Below are 13529 nucleotides of genomic sequence, written 5' to 3'. Positions count from 1 at the left end.
GATCTAGCAATCACTTGGTCAGCCTTGAATTATGTCATAGAATTGGAGAGAAAATATTCAGGACAGGATAAAAAGGGTGGGAGAGGGAAGAAGGAGAGGCAGAAGGTGGTGAGAGACAAAGTAAAATTTGACGCTTTCCCAATGCTTTGGGATCACTGACCAACTGCCATAAATAAAACTAAACTGACTTGTTTTATTGCAGTAAATTAAATTTATAATTTACCTCTGTGGAGTTAATGGTCAATCAGTATTTAATTGAGTATTACTCTGTGAGGAGCACTGGCCTGAGCACTTGGGAAAATCCATTAGTGTTAGTAGACCCAGTTCCTGCCCTCAAAGATTTTATTGATCCACTTCACATAAACCATCTATGTTTTAGTAGAGGAGCATTTATCAACTCTAATTATTCACTCAGCTGTACTTATTGAGAGCTTACTGTGTACAGAGCACTGTACTAAGTGCTTGGAAAGTACAATTCAGCAATAAAGAGAGACAATCCCTGCCCATACCGGGCTTACAGTCTAGAATAATAATAATGACGGCATTTGTTAAGCGCTTACTATGTGCATCTGCCAAGCACTGTTCTAAGCACTGGGGGAGATACAAGGTAATCAGGTTGTCTCACGTGGGGCTCACAGTCTTAATCCCCATTTTACAGATGAGGTAACTGAGGCCCAGAGAAGTTAAATGACTTGCCCAAAGTCACACAGCTGATAAGTAGTGGAGGTGGGATTAGAACTCACAACTACTGACTCCCAAGCCTGTGCTCTTTCCACTAAGCCACACTAATTAGGTGCCCAAAGATATTTCCATTATTTGGGTTTCTAAACTGACTCCCAAGTCCTATAGAGGTTTGTGTATGTATTGTATCTACCCCAGAACTTAGTACAGTGCTTGGCACATAGTAAGTGCTTAACAAATACCACAATTAAGATTATATGTGCAGCCCAGCAGCTGGAATCAATCATATTTATTGAGCACTTACTGTGTGCAGAGCACTGCAGTAAGCCCTTGGGAAAGTATAGTATACGAAAAAACAAACCCATTCTCTGCCCGCAATGAACTTACAGTCTAGAGAAAGAGGCAGATATTAATATAAATAAATAAATTACAGATAACTACGTAGCTGGAATGTGTCATGGCAATCAAGTTCCTTACCTGCCCCCTCTCCATTCATCCCAGGATTCTCTGGTTAAGAGATCTCCAGGCATAAAGCCAATCAGCTAGATACATGGTTCACTAACAGTGTGGGACAGTTGAAGCACCCCTGCTGCACACCCCCATGAACCTCGAGATTGGTATTTAGACAGTCCCACTGATTACAGATCCCCATTAATCAAATGAAATGCTAGTCCCAGCCTTTCACAATAAATCATATTTATTCAGTGCCTACTGAGTGCCACTCACAAAGTCTTAGAAGATAACACAGAAGCAAGACTCACCAACTTTGCCTTCCCGCTTCTTGCAGTCTAATATACAGTCATTTGGAAAGTTAGTACTACTAAGTTTAGACTGCTGCTCAGACTCATCAAGAACTTCCAGTGGTTGCCCATCTGCTTCTGCATCAAACAGAAGCTCTTTACATTCGACTTTAAAACACTCAATCCCCTTGTCCCCTCCTACCTTACTTTGCTGCTTTCCTACCACAGTCCAGCCTGCACAATTCACTACTCTAACACCAACCTATTCACTGTATCTCAGTCTCATCTATATCGCCACTGACTTCTCACCCACAGCCTGCGTCTGGCCTGGAATGCCCTCCCTTGTCATATCTGACAATGACTCTCCCCACTTTCAAAGCCTTACTGAAGGCACAGCTACTCCAAGAGGCCTTCCCTGACTAAGCCCTGATTTTCTCTATTCCCTTCTCTATCACCTTTACCCTTGGATTTGCTCCCTTTATTTACCCCTCCCTCAGCCCCACAGCACTTAGGTACATATCCAAAATTCTAATCATTTATATTATTGTCTATGTCCCCCTCTAGGCTGTAAGCTCACTGTGGGCAGGGAACATGTCTACCAACCATTATTATATTGTACTCTCCCAAGTGCCTGGTACAGTAAGTGTTCAATAAATATGACTGATTGTTTGAATGTGAGCCCCATTTGGGACAGAGACTGTGTCTGACCTGATTAACTTGTATCTGCCACAATGCTTAGAACAGTGCGTGACTCACAGTAAGTGCTTAACAAGTGCCATTGGAAAAAAGAAGAAAGATATACCAAGTTTTCTTCCTAACTGAAATGGTGATTTCTCCTTAGTGGGAATTAGCTCTTTCATCCTTGCATACCTGGTTACACTGTAGGCTCTAGATATAACTTACCCTACTGGAAAAGCATTATTTTCCCTTCCTGGGCTGTTCCCTTCAGTAGGCTGAAGGTGCAGGTCTGATTCCCACATGATTGACAACACCACTAGGCCTGTTATCACAGGTGTTAGCAAAGGAGCAATTAGAGAATCCTCAGCTTCACTGCCCACTTATATGAGAGTTTCTGATAGAGGTTTCTCCTCACAACCCTTCCAGTTTACTCTGTTCTCATCAAGGTTTAGAACTACTTCGGCTGCTTCAGGAAGAGAGGCACTGTGGACTAGTGGAAGGAGCACAGGACTATGAGCCAGGAGACCCAGGGTGGAGTCCCAACTGTGACGCTTAAGTGCTGTGTGACCTTGGGAACGTCACTTAATTTCTCTGGACCTCCGTTTCCTCAGTTGTAAAATGGAGAGTCAATACCTTTTCTCCTTTCCTCTTAGACTGGGTGCCCCCAGGTAGGACAGGGACCATCTCTGATCTCACTGTCGTGAAATCTTCCCCAGTGCTAAGCCCAGTGTGTGGCACATAGTAAATGCTTAATAAATGCCACTGTTAATATTATTATTGTTGTTACAGAGCCATTTAGAGATCTACAGGATTCCCCAGCCGTAGGAGACTGCCCCCTGACTCAGACTCCCGAAGTCTAAAAGAAACAGAGAAACAAAGCTCAATTTTTGGATGAATTGACTTCTTTCAAAATATCCAGCCAAGTAATTTAAAGTAAAACAACTGGTTTTGCTTGGGTTATCTCAGTAATTGCCCGGTTCTTCTCTTCTTTTTGGCCAGAGAGATTCAGCTTGTGCAGTGGTGGTGAAAAAAAGGCCAGTGTGGTTTTCTCAGGGCCCAGTTTTCCAGATTTCATGGACTGTTTATTCTCTAGTTCAGAATGGAAAACATCTCCATAGCAACCAGAGCTCTGGGTAGTTCCTACCTGGGGCCAAATCCTAGGGGACCCACAGTCTTTTGCTTCATTAGTAGAATCTTTCAGAGAGTGTTTCAAGAAACCCTTTTCTTGACATTTAATTACCCTCTGAAGCCGGAAGAACACCACTAGCTGACAACAACCGGCACAGAAAAACTGGACTATTTAGCAGCAATCAGTGCTCGACCCTAGTGCGTTGTATTATTAGACCAGAGAGAGGTGTTTCATAGGAGGCTTCTGCCCAGTATAATCTGTGTGTCTAATAGGAATAATAATTTTGGTATACTGGGGTTGGGGTTTTTTAATGGTATTTTGTTAAGCACTTACTATGTGCCGCGCACTGTTCCAAGCACTGGGGTAGGTACAAGCTAGTCAGCTTGGACCCAGTCCCTATACTGTGTACAGGCACTGAACTAAGCACTGGGGTAGATATAAGATAAACAAGTCAAACACAGCCCCTGCCCCATGTGGGGCTCACAGTCTGAGAAGGAGAACAGATATTTTACCCCCATATTACATATGTGGTACCTGAGGCACAGAAAAGCTAAGCGACTTGCCCAAGACCACAGAGTAGATCAATCACAGACCAGGATTAGAACCCAGGTCCTCTGGCTCTGTTCTGTTCTGACTCTGGTCTTTTCATCCTTACCTGGCCCAGTGCTCACCCACACAGTGCTGGTGCTCTGTAATTTATTCAGAGAGGTTGGGGTATTTTCTTTAGTCATTATAATTATGGTATTTGTTAGACGTTCAGTAAATATGATTGACTGTGAAAGGCTGAGATTCTTGGCACATTTGATAAATGGGGATCTGTATCCAACACTGTCCTTGTATCTTGAGATTCATGGAGGTTTAGGGCAGGGGGGCTTCATTAGCCTGCAGTTAGTGAGCCAGACATCTAGCAATATATTGAGTGCATACTTGGGATCAAGCACTGTTCTAAGCGCTGGGGTAGATACAGGTTAATCCCGTCAGACATAGTCTCTCTCCCACAAGAGGCTCACAGTCTAAGTAGGAGGGAGACCAGGTATTGGATCCCCCTCTTAAAGATGAGGAAACTGAGGCATGGAGAAGTTAAGTAACTTGCCCAAGGTCACAGAGCAGACAAACGGTAGATTCGGGATGAGAGCCCAGGTCCTCTGACTCCCAGGCTGTGTGCTTTCCAATAGGCCATGCTGCTTATTTTCTAGCTTTTCCTTGGAAAAACTCACAGGACTTCGTCAAGAACCTTTTGGACTTTAAGAATTTGCTGGAAATCATGCAGTGTGCCAGGTTCTAAGTTCTATTCTCAAAATTCTACACTCAAAATTTGAAATTCTTACTTGGCAATGCAATCCTTGGAAAATCTTACCTGTCTCTAAGTACAGTGGTTCTTCAACATCCTCTTCCTTCACTTCCTGCTCCTCACCTAGTCACATATATTGACCGGACTGTCTCAGAATAGTCTGTTGATGTTTATGAGGTTTGTTTTTACGTGCTCAGGATGTCATTATTGTTCTTAAATGAGTCATAATGCTGCATTAAAGCTCTGAAACAGTCTGCTTAGGGATTGCCTCTGTCCCTTGTCTCGTTACTATAGATGAGTGTTATGCTCGGGTACTGACTGTAGACAAGAGATCTGGAAGTTTATTTGATGCCTCCGGGGATAGTTTTTGTGTTTAGCTCAGCTGCTAAGATGGTCCCTCTTCTTGTCTAGCTGTTGAACTGAAATACAACTATTGAGCCCCATCCTCTCCCCAGCTTCTTTTGGCAGAGGGAAACTTGAAATCACGGCTTCCACCAGCCATGAATTTCAAGGGGAATGAAGTCAGAGGGGAGACGCAATATCCAGTGCTTAGTACAGTGCCTGTCACATAGTAAGCGCTTAAAAAATACCATAATCATTATTATTATCCCTACTAACCGGACACAAGAACCTGCTCTCAGGTACTCACCCAGAGACAGTAGCTTCTGTTTACCCTGTCACTTAGTACAGTGCCCTGCACATCATAAGCACTTAAAAATACCACACAAAAAAAATCAGAATCCTCAAGCCTTGATCAGTTCAGCCCCAGATCCCAAACACAGCCCCCATCTCCCTGGCCCCTTCCAACCCTGGAAGGTCCTTGCTGCTCAAAGCAGCCTGGCAGAACTTCAGGCTAGGGGACTGGACTTTTGGGATCTTAGCACGAGTGAAGAGTGCTGCCCTGCTCCCTGGAAGCAAGCATGAGCCAGATGTGGGCCAGCCTCAAGAAGTGGAATTGGGAAGGGGTCCCACAACGTAGCTGTCCCCTTCCCAACTTCAGGGTCCCGTGTTGGGGGCAGTGGGGAGGGAGTTGGGCATCTCTGAAGAAAATTTGCCTCATCATCATTTACTCATTGGCATTCATTCCTATAATTTGGCATTCTTAGTCTTGGGAGTTATTGGTACCCTCACAGTGCCCGGTCTAAGTCACCCCCCCAGGACATGACTCCTACCCTCAAGCAGTTGCGCACCTAAAAGAGACAAGGCAGATGCCCACTTTTCTGAGATCATGAGGAGAGCATTCTCAAAGAACCCCATGATAAGGAGAAATCGTATTATAGCACTCCTGCCTTGACCCAGCTGTTTCTTACAATACCACAGCACATTCAATCCAGTCAGGTGCCCAATTTGCCCAACGTGTTCTAGCCAAAGCAACTTGGCCTAGTAGAAAGAGCACAGGACTGGAAGTCAGGAGACCTGGATTCTAATACTGGCTCCACCACTTTTTTGCTGTGTTACCTTGGTCAAATCACTTAACTTTTCTGTGCCTCAATTTCCTTATTTCTTAAAGTAGAGATTAAATACCTGCACATCCTCCTTCTTAGTTTATGAGCCACATGTGGGACAGAGACTGTGTCTGATCACATTGTATTGTATCTACCCCAGTGCTTAGCAAAGTGTTTGGCACAAAGGAAGCACTTAACAAATACCACAATTATTATTAAATTATTATTAATATTAAGATGGAATGAAAACATGTGTGAGCAGAGAACTGGCCTTACACTGAAAGGGATTTTTTATCAAATCAGAAAAAAACATTTGTACTGTTCTGGCACATTTTTTCCTGAATTTCTATTCATGTGTATTATACAGTGCTTTATACATAGCAATCTGAGTACTTCGCACTACACAGTAGTACGTGACCCTAGTTCTTTAGGTAAACCATCCCATACTGGTTAAGGGAGACACAGTGTATTATGCTTGTTAAATATTTACTCTAGTTTAATGTCAGTTAACTGTTTGCTCTGTCCCTAATAATAATAATGATAATAATAATAATAATAATGGCACTTTTTAGGCTCTTAGTATGAGTCAAACACTGTACTAAACAGTGGGGTAGATACAAGATAATCAGTTCCTACATAGGTCTTACAGTCTAAGCAGGAGAGTGAACAGATATTGAATCCCCATTTTGCCCTGTAAGTGCTGTTTCAGTTCCTCCTTCTGGATTTATCTGTCCTTCCCTCTTCCCACCATTTCTAGTGATCTGGGATGAATCAATCAATCAGTGGTGTATATTGAGTGCTTACTGTGTGCAGAGCATTGTAAGCTCATTGTGGGCAGGCAGGAAAAGTGTTTACCAAATCTGTTGTATTCTCCCAAACGTTGACTACAGTGTACTGCACACAGTAGGAGCTCAATAAATACCATTACTCGATGGATTGATTATTAAGCACTTGGGAAAATACAGTACGACAGAGTTGGTAGACACAATCCTTGTCCAGTACACTGAGGTGACCACAATCTTGTCCCAAATGGACCTCATGTCCAATAGGCAATTACCCTCCCCCTCGTCAAAGACTTATTAAAGGCCCATCTCCTCCAAGAGGCCTTCCTTGTTTAAGCCCTCCTTTCCTCTTCTCCCAACCCTTCTGCTTCGCCCTGACTGGCTTCCTTTATTCATCCCCCCTCCAATCCCCACAGCACTTGACGTACATATCTGTAATTAATGTATTTATATTAATGTCTGTCTCCCCCTTCTCTAGGACTGTAAGCTCATTTTGGGCAGGGAATGTGTCTATTTATTGTTATATTGTACTCTCCAAAGTGCTTAGTACAGTGCCCTGCACACAGTAAGTGCTTAAGCAATTGACTGACTGACTGACTTGACGAAATCCTAGCTGATGAAACTGGAAACCAAACCGTTTCAGTTTGTCTTTTTTCAAGGCACAGAACTGTTTCACCAGCAAAAATCAATGTTGGCTGTGCTTTTCCCTCTAGGGTTTGATCTCTGTGAAGTTGGCCAAGAAGAGGTCATTCTGAAAACTGGGAAACAAGCTAATAGAAGGACCATGCACTTTGCTCTTCAGTCTCTGCTGTCTCTCTTTGGTAAGACCATCCCCTGGTTTGTCAGTGCCATGATGTGCCATGATCCTCGGTCAGTTTCATGGCTTCTTCCTAAAGCGGGTCCTGGTGACATGAGCTGGGTCTTCAAAAGTACACTCCACTTCCTCCAGTCCTCCCAATTTCAAATGGAGCAGCTGAATGCTGTTCTCTGAGGGAATTAAGGTTCTAATTTCCTGGATTATAATCCCAGCTCCATCACTTGTCTGCTATGTGACCATGGGCCTCAGTTACCTTGTGTGTAAGGTGGAGATTAAGACTGTGAGACCCAGGTGGAACATGGACTATGTCCAACCTGATTAGGTTGTATCCACCCCAGCACTTAGTACAGTGCCCGGCACATAGTAAGCGCTTAACAAATACCATAAAAAAAAAAAAGAATCCTGGAAACAGAAGCATTATTCTTAGCTTGCTGATCCAAGTGGGTCTTCCCCCGTGATTATGGTGGTTTTTGGTTTAAAGAGGCAGCGTGGCCCATTGGCAAGATTCCAAATCTGGGAGTCAGAAGAGCCCAGTTCTAGTCCTGGCTCTGCCACTGCTGGACCATGGGCCAGTCACTTAACTGTCATCTATAAAATAGGGATTGAGTACCTGTTCTCCCTCCTCCTTTAGACTGTGAGCCTCATGTAAGGCCAAGACTATGTCCAATCTGATTATCTTTTATCTACTCTATCTTCGAGTACAGGGAAAGAGCTTAATCAATATCATAACTATCATTATGCTATCCTACATTAGACTTCCATGTAATGTTAGTGATGGAGCCACAAAATATTTCCTCTCTTAAGAGTGGAGTTTCTTAATAGAGAAGCAGCATGACCTAGTGGATAGAGCACAGGCCTGGGAGACAGGTGGTCATGGGTTCTAATTCCGCCTCTGCTTCTTGTCTGCTGGGAAACCTTAGGCAAGTCTTGTCACTTCTTTGGACCTCAGTTCCCTCATCTGCAAAGTGGGGATTAAGACTGTGAGCCCCATGTGGGACATGGACTGGGTTCAACCTGATTAGTTTGTATCTACCCCAGCGCCTAGTACAGTGCTTGTCTCATAATAAGTGCTTAACAAATACCATGAAAAAAAAGTTTCCATCTCCTTCAATCCAAGTGGCCTAGACCCAGGGGGGCAGGAAGGGAGGAAAGTGGCAGATTCCTGAAATGGGTAGGGCAGTAGCATTTCCAGGCCCTAGCTGGCCCTTAGGGCTTTGTCGTAAAGCCATTTAGCTATTTATATACTTTCTCTATGTATGTTTTTTTCTGAGATGAACACCCACAGTCATCTAAATTTACCACCTTCTTTATGCAGTGTAATTGGCCAACAGCCTCGCTCTTGGTCTAGGGATGATGATGAGATTTGTTAAGTACTTAACTCTGTTTCAAACACTGTTCTGAGCACTGGGGTAGATACGAGCTAATCAGGTTGGACACAGTCCTTTGTCCTGCATAGGGCTTACAGCCTTAATCTCCATTTTACAGATGAGGCCCAGAGAAGTGGAGTGACTTGCCCAAGGTCACCCAGCAGACAAGTGATGGAACTGGGATTAGAATCCAGGTGCTTCTGACTCCTAGGCCCAGGCTTTATCCACTAAGCCACACTGCTTCTCCGCTTCACCAATCCGTCGATCAATCGGCTATAACTGATTTCTGTTTTCACTTAGATTCTACAGAACTTCCCAAGCGACTGAGCCTGGACAGTTCTTCGTCCCTGGAGTCCCTGGCATCTGCGCAGTCCATTTCCAACCCAGCACCCCTGGGATTTCAGCACCCCCCATTCTCCCCGACCAGCCCGGACAGCACGGCGTCCGACGCCATCTCCGTCTACAGCCTGAGTTCTATCGCTTCCTCTATGAGCTTTGCTTCCAAGCCAGAAAGTCTGGCCGACGGGGCGGGGCTCAGAGGGCGTCAGGACTACGAGAGACCCAAGAACACCTTCCCCCAGAGACCTTCGCTTCCACCGAGCCAGTTCTCGCCGCAGACCAGCGCCACGGCCCACAAAGAGGAAGAAGAATACCAAGGGTTCTCCATCATCAGCAACGAGCCCTTGGCCACTTACCAAGAAAACGTGAAAGGGAGATTTTCCCCCGATCACAAACAGCCCCCAGTTGGAGCCGGGAGGGGGGTTAAGGTGTCCGTCAGCTCCAAGGGGAGCGTGAGTACCCCCAATTCTCCAGCCAAAATGACACTCATCCCCAGCCCAAACTCCCCCTTTCAGAAAGTAGGGAAGCTGGCGAGTTCCGACACCGGAGAGTCTGACCAATCCAGCACGGAGACGGACAGTACGGTCAAATCGCAGGAGGAAAACAACCCGAAGCTCGATCCCCAGGAGCTGGCCCAGAAGATCTTGGAGGAGACCCAGAGTCACCTGATGGCCGTGGAGCGCCTCCAGAGGAGCGGCAGCCAGGTGAGCAAAGGGAACCCCGAAGACCCCAGCGCCTCAGGGCCCAACGGGGCCCCCGGGTTCCGATCGTCCGAAACGAGCGCCTTCAGCAGACCGGCCGCCTCCGGCCCCAAGGGCCAGGCGTCCCCGGTTTCTGGCAAACCGAAGCCCCCGACTCGGAGCTCGTCTCTGCAAAAGGTCAGCTCGGGCTACAACAGCCCGGCCGCTTCCGAGACGTCCGGCAGGGAAGGCCCAGGCCCGCGCAGCAGCCAACCGTCCCCGAGCCGTGACTCGCCCAGCTCCCCGGGCGACCAGCCTCCCTTCAAGTTGAAGTATCCCAGTTCCCCTTACAGCGCTCATATCTCCAAGTCGCCAAGGAACCTGTCCCCCAGCTCGGGACACCAGTCGCCGGCTGGAAGTGCCCCGTCCCCCGCCCTGTCCTACTCCTCGGCCGGGTCGGCTCGGTCCAGCCCGGCCGATGCCCCGGATCTAGACAAGTTAAAGATGGCGGCCATCGACGAGAAGGTGCAGGCCATCCACAACCTGAAGATGTTTTGGCAGAGTGCCCCCCAGCACTCCTCGGGCCCGATGAAAATATTCCGCGGGGCCCCGGGCGCCGTTGCGTCCAAAAGAGACGTCCTCAGTCTGCTCAATTTATCCCCTCGGCACAGCAAGAAGGAGGAAGGGGCAGACAGACTCGAACTCAAGGAGCTGACCCTGCGGGAGCGTCCCACCCCCCTGCTGAGGGACCCTCCAAATGGACACAGGTGTGCCGAGACCACCGGTCAGACGACACCTACCCCCCCGCCGTCCGGTGCTTCCCCTGGAGCCGGCCGGCCGCTGAGACTGCCCTCTGGAAACGGCTACAAGTTCCTGTCACCGGGAAGGTTCTTCCCTTCCTCCAAGTGTTAAAATCCCTTTGCCTGCCGGTCCGGTGAAACTGTAATGCTAAACGGGGGGCAGGGGAGGGTCTTGGTCTCTCTCCCGCCCGTTAGCCTCTTTTCTGGGACGAAACCTCATGGTGTTCGCTGCCGAGCCACGATCAACGTCCAGGTTCAACCACGGCCCGGAATGGCGGTGGGTTGGCCTAGGGCAGCAGGGCATTCGAGCCCTGAAGGACGGATGTGTCATCGGTTCTTTTTTAAGTGGACTTTGGGCCCGATTCACCTAGAACCAGGATGTTTGTGGTGGTCCCAGCCCAGGAGGTCTTTGATGAGTCTTTCCATCTCCTTTCACCAAATATTAATATTGACCCACGAACTCCCTGATTCTCATCCCCGGGTGGGAGACTAGTGTGGGGTTTTTATACGCAAATTGTTTGTGGATGTGGGGGGCTGGGAGATGAGAGGGGAAACTTGCACCTATTTTGCTAGGAGGTATATATGCAGTACCTTTTGTACACAGAAATAACAAATACAGTTTTCTAAGTTTTCAGGTGCCAGTCGAGGTGGTACATAGGAAACCTTTCTTAGATGAATCCTACGTGAAAGCGTGACGTTAGCCAAAAATAGAATTTTGGTCAGAAAATGCCAATGATTTCTAATTCAGTGATGGCAGTTTTGGTCTCATGCAATTGTAACATCAATAACAATGCAATAATTCAGGTTGAAACAGTGCTTCCATGCTGAACTCTCTTCAGTGATTACAAACTATCTCTAAAATGTCCCTTTTGGCCCCACTCTCGGCCAAACGTGAATTCCCTTTTAAAAAAAAAAAAGTTTGAGCAAAATGCATTCCCCTCATTTTGGAGCTATGCAAATGTGATTTTTAAAATGCAAGTTCTCTGCTTTTAAACGATTCTTGACTTGTTTTGTTCTTGGATAACTCTAAATGGCTTGGTTGTATTATTAATAATAATATTTTACATTTATAGAGCACTGTTCTTTTGAAAAGGAAAACATTTTTTCAAAATATCAAACTTTGAACATTCATACATGAATAGCCACTTAGCCAAGTTTGGGGAACGAGTCAATTAAGCTGTAAGCAAAAAAAAAAAGTTGTTCTAGGATTTATTGGATATCGTTGTTTGGTAGGGACCATCTCTATATGTTGCCAACTTGTACTTCCCAAGCGCTTAGTACAGTGTTCTGCACACAGTAAGCGCTCAATAAATACAATTGAATGAATGAATGAATATAACCAGGATGAAACATTCAAGGGCTTCACCTCTTTCCTAGCAACTTAATGCTTCCCTGAGGAGATTCTAGAAGGTTCCACTGCACCCGCTTACAAGCTCACCCGATCCTAATAGTCTTTACTGAACGATTACCATGGGCTGAGCACTGTACTGAGTGGTTGGGAGAGTACAATAGCGACAGCCACTATTAACCCTGCTCTCAAGGACCTTACCACCTGGCTGCGGGAAGCAGACACTGAAATAATCTTACCCAGGTTACCGTACCTGCGGTCTGCAAAACCACATGTTTTTTAACTTTATTAAGCTATGGAGCTCGAGACTCCTCTCTCCCCTCCATATTTTTTGTCCACTTGGAGCTGGTAAGGTCGTTGGAGATTAAAAAAGGAGTGAGGACATGAATATTGATGGTTACTTGGACATTTTGTTGGGAAAGCTTTCTTCAAATCACAAACACAAGCCTTTGAAACCTAAAGGGGGAAATGATGTGAACATAGGGGCTTTGCTTTTGTGCAGACACACACGCTCATTAAGAAGTTTATGGGACCACATTCCAGCTTTGGCCATGGTCCTGCCTCAGTCCTCGCAAGGCGAGGTCCTCAATTCCATATGAACTTTGCGGGTCTCTGTGCTACAATCTGCAGCAGAAAAGGTACCCTTCAGAAAAGAGGGGGATAAGGTGGTTTCTGTGGCTGAGAAGACTCATCTTGGTCATCAGTTCCTAGAGAAGGTCAGGAGGTTAGGGGCAGCAGAGCCCCTGTTATATTTCCACTTGATTAAAGGAAATATAATCAACCAAGTCACAATTCGGACAATGATTGGATGGAGAATTGAAATGAGCCAACGGCAGGAATTTCCCAAGTAAAAATTCAGACAGCGTTTTTTGTGTTTTCATTGCATGCTTTTGAACAACCTATTCAGAGTTCAGTCTTAATGATGAGGGCTGGAGAGTGTGCTGATTGGCTTCGAGCACTGAGTTAGGACACCTGGGCACTGTTTTCGCTTCTAGCACTAAATCACTTTATGACCTTGAACAAGCCACTTAACCTCTCTGTGCCTCCTTTTATCCATCTCGGTGATGGATAGAATAGCATTTACCTGATTCATGTTTGATAAGCTGGAAAATCTGCCAGAGAAAGGTGCCAGAAAAAGTGCCAGGTAATATTAATAATCATTTTAAATTCTCCTCCTGACCATTGTTTGCATCATTTTTCACATCTGCCTCGAGAATATCCCTCTCAGTAAATGAAAACGTTTAAAATGCTGGTTCCAATCAGCACTGGAAAACCTCACCACAAAGAGAAGTTTAGATATGAATATATATACACACACATACATACATGTATGTATCACTGATGGAGGTGGATATTCTTCATCTCCCTCAGCGATACATGAGATTGATGGGCAGGTCTTTTAATCAATCAATCAGTGGTATTTATTGAGCAC

The 13529-nt window shown here is 45.8% G+C and overlaps 1 protein-coding gene across 1 annotated transcript in view; it reads left to right on the top strand.

Annotated features, from left to right (window-relative positions):
- TTC28 (tetratricopeptide repeat domain 28) overlaps nucleotides 1-11998 on the top strand; it is a 478850-nt gene extending 466852 nt beyond the window's left edge. The window contains exons 21-22 of the mRNA XM_038763228.1: nucleotides 7460-7567; nucleotides 9231-11998. Of these exons, the coding sequence (XP_038619156.1) occupies nucleotides 7460-7567; nucleotides 9231-10861 (1739 nt within the window). The 3' untranslated portion in view covers nucleotides 10862-11998. The remainder of the gene's footprint in view (nucleotides 1-7459; nucleotides 7568-9230) is intronic.
- The last annotated feature ends 1531 nt before the right edge of the window (nucleotides 11999-13529 follow it).

This window comes from Tachyglossus aculeatus, chromosome 21 (genome assembly GCF_015852505.1).
Source record: "Tachyglossus aculeatus isolate mTacAcu1 chromosome 21, mTacAcu1.pri, whole genome shotgun sequence".
Classification (NCBI taxonomy): Eukaryota; Metazoa; Chordata; class Mammalia; order Monotremata; family Tachyglossidae; genus Tachyglossus; species Tachyglossus aculeatus.
The sequence above is the reverse complement of the archived record's forward strand: the minus strand, read 5'-3'. Positions and strand labels throughout refer to the sequence as shown.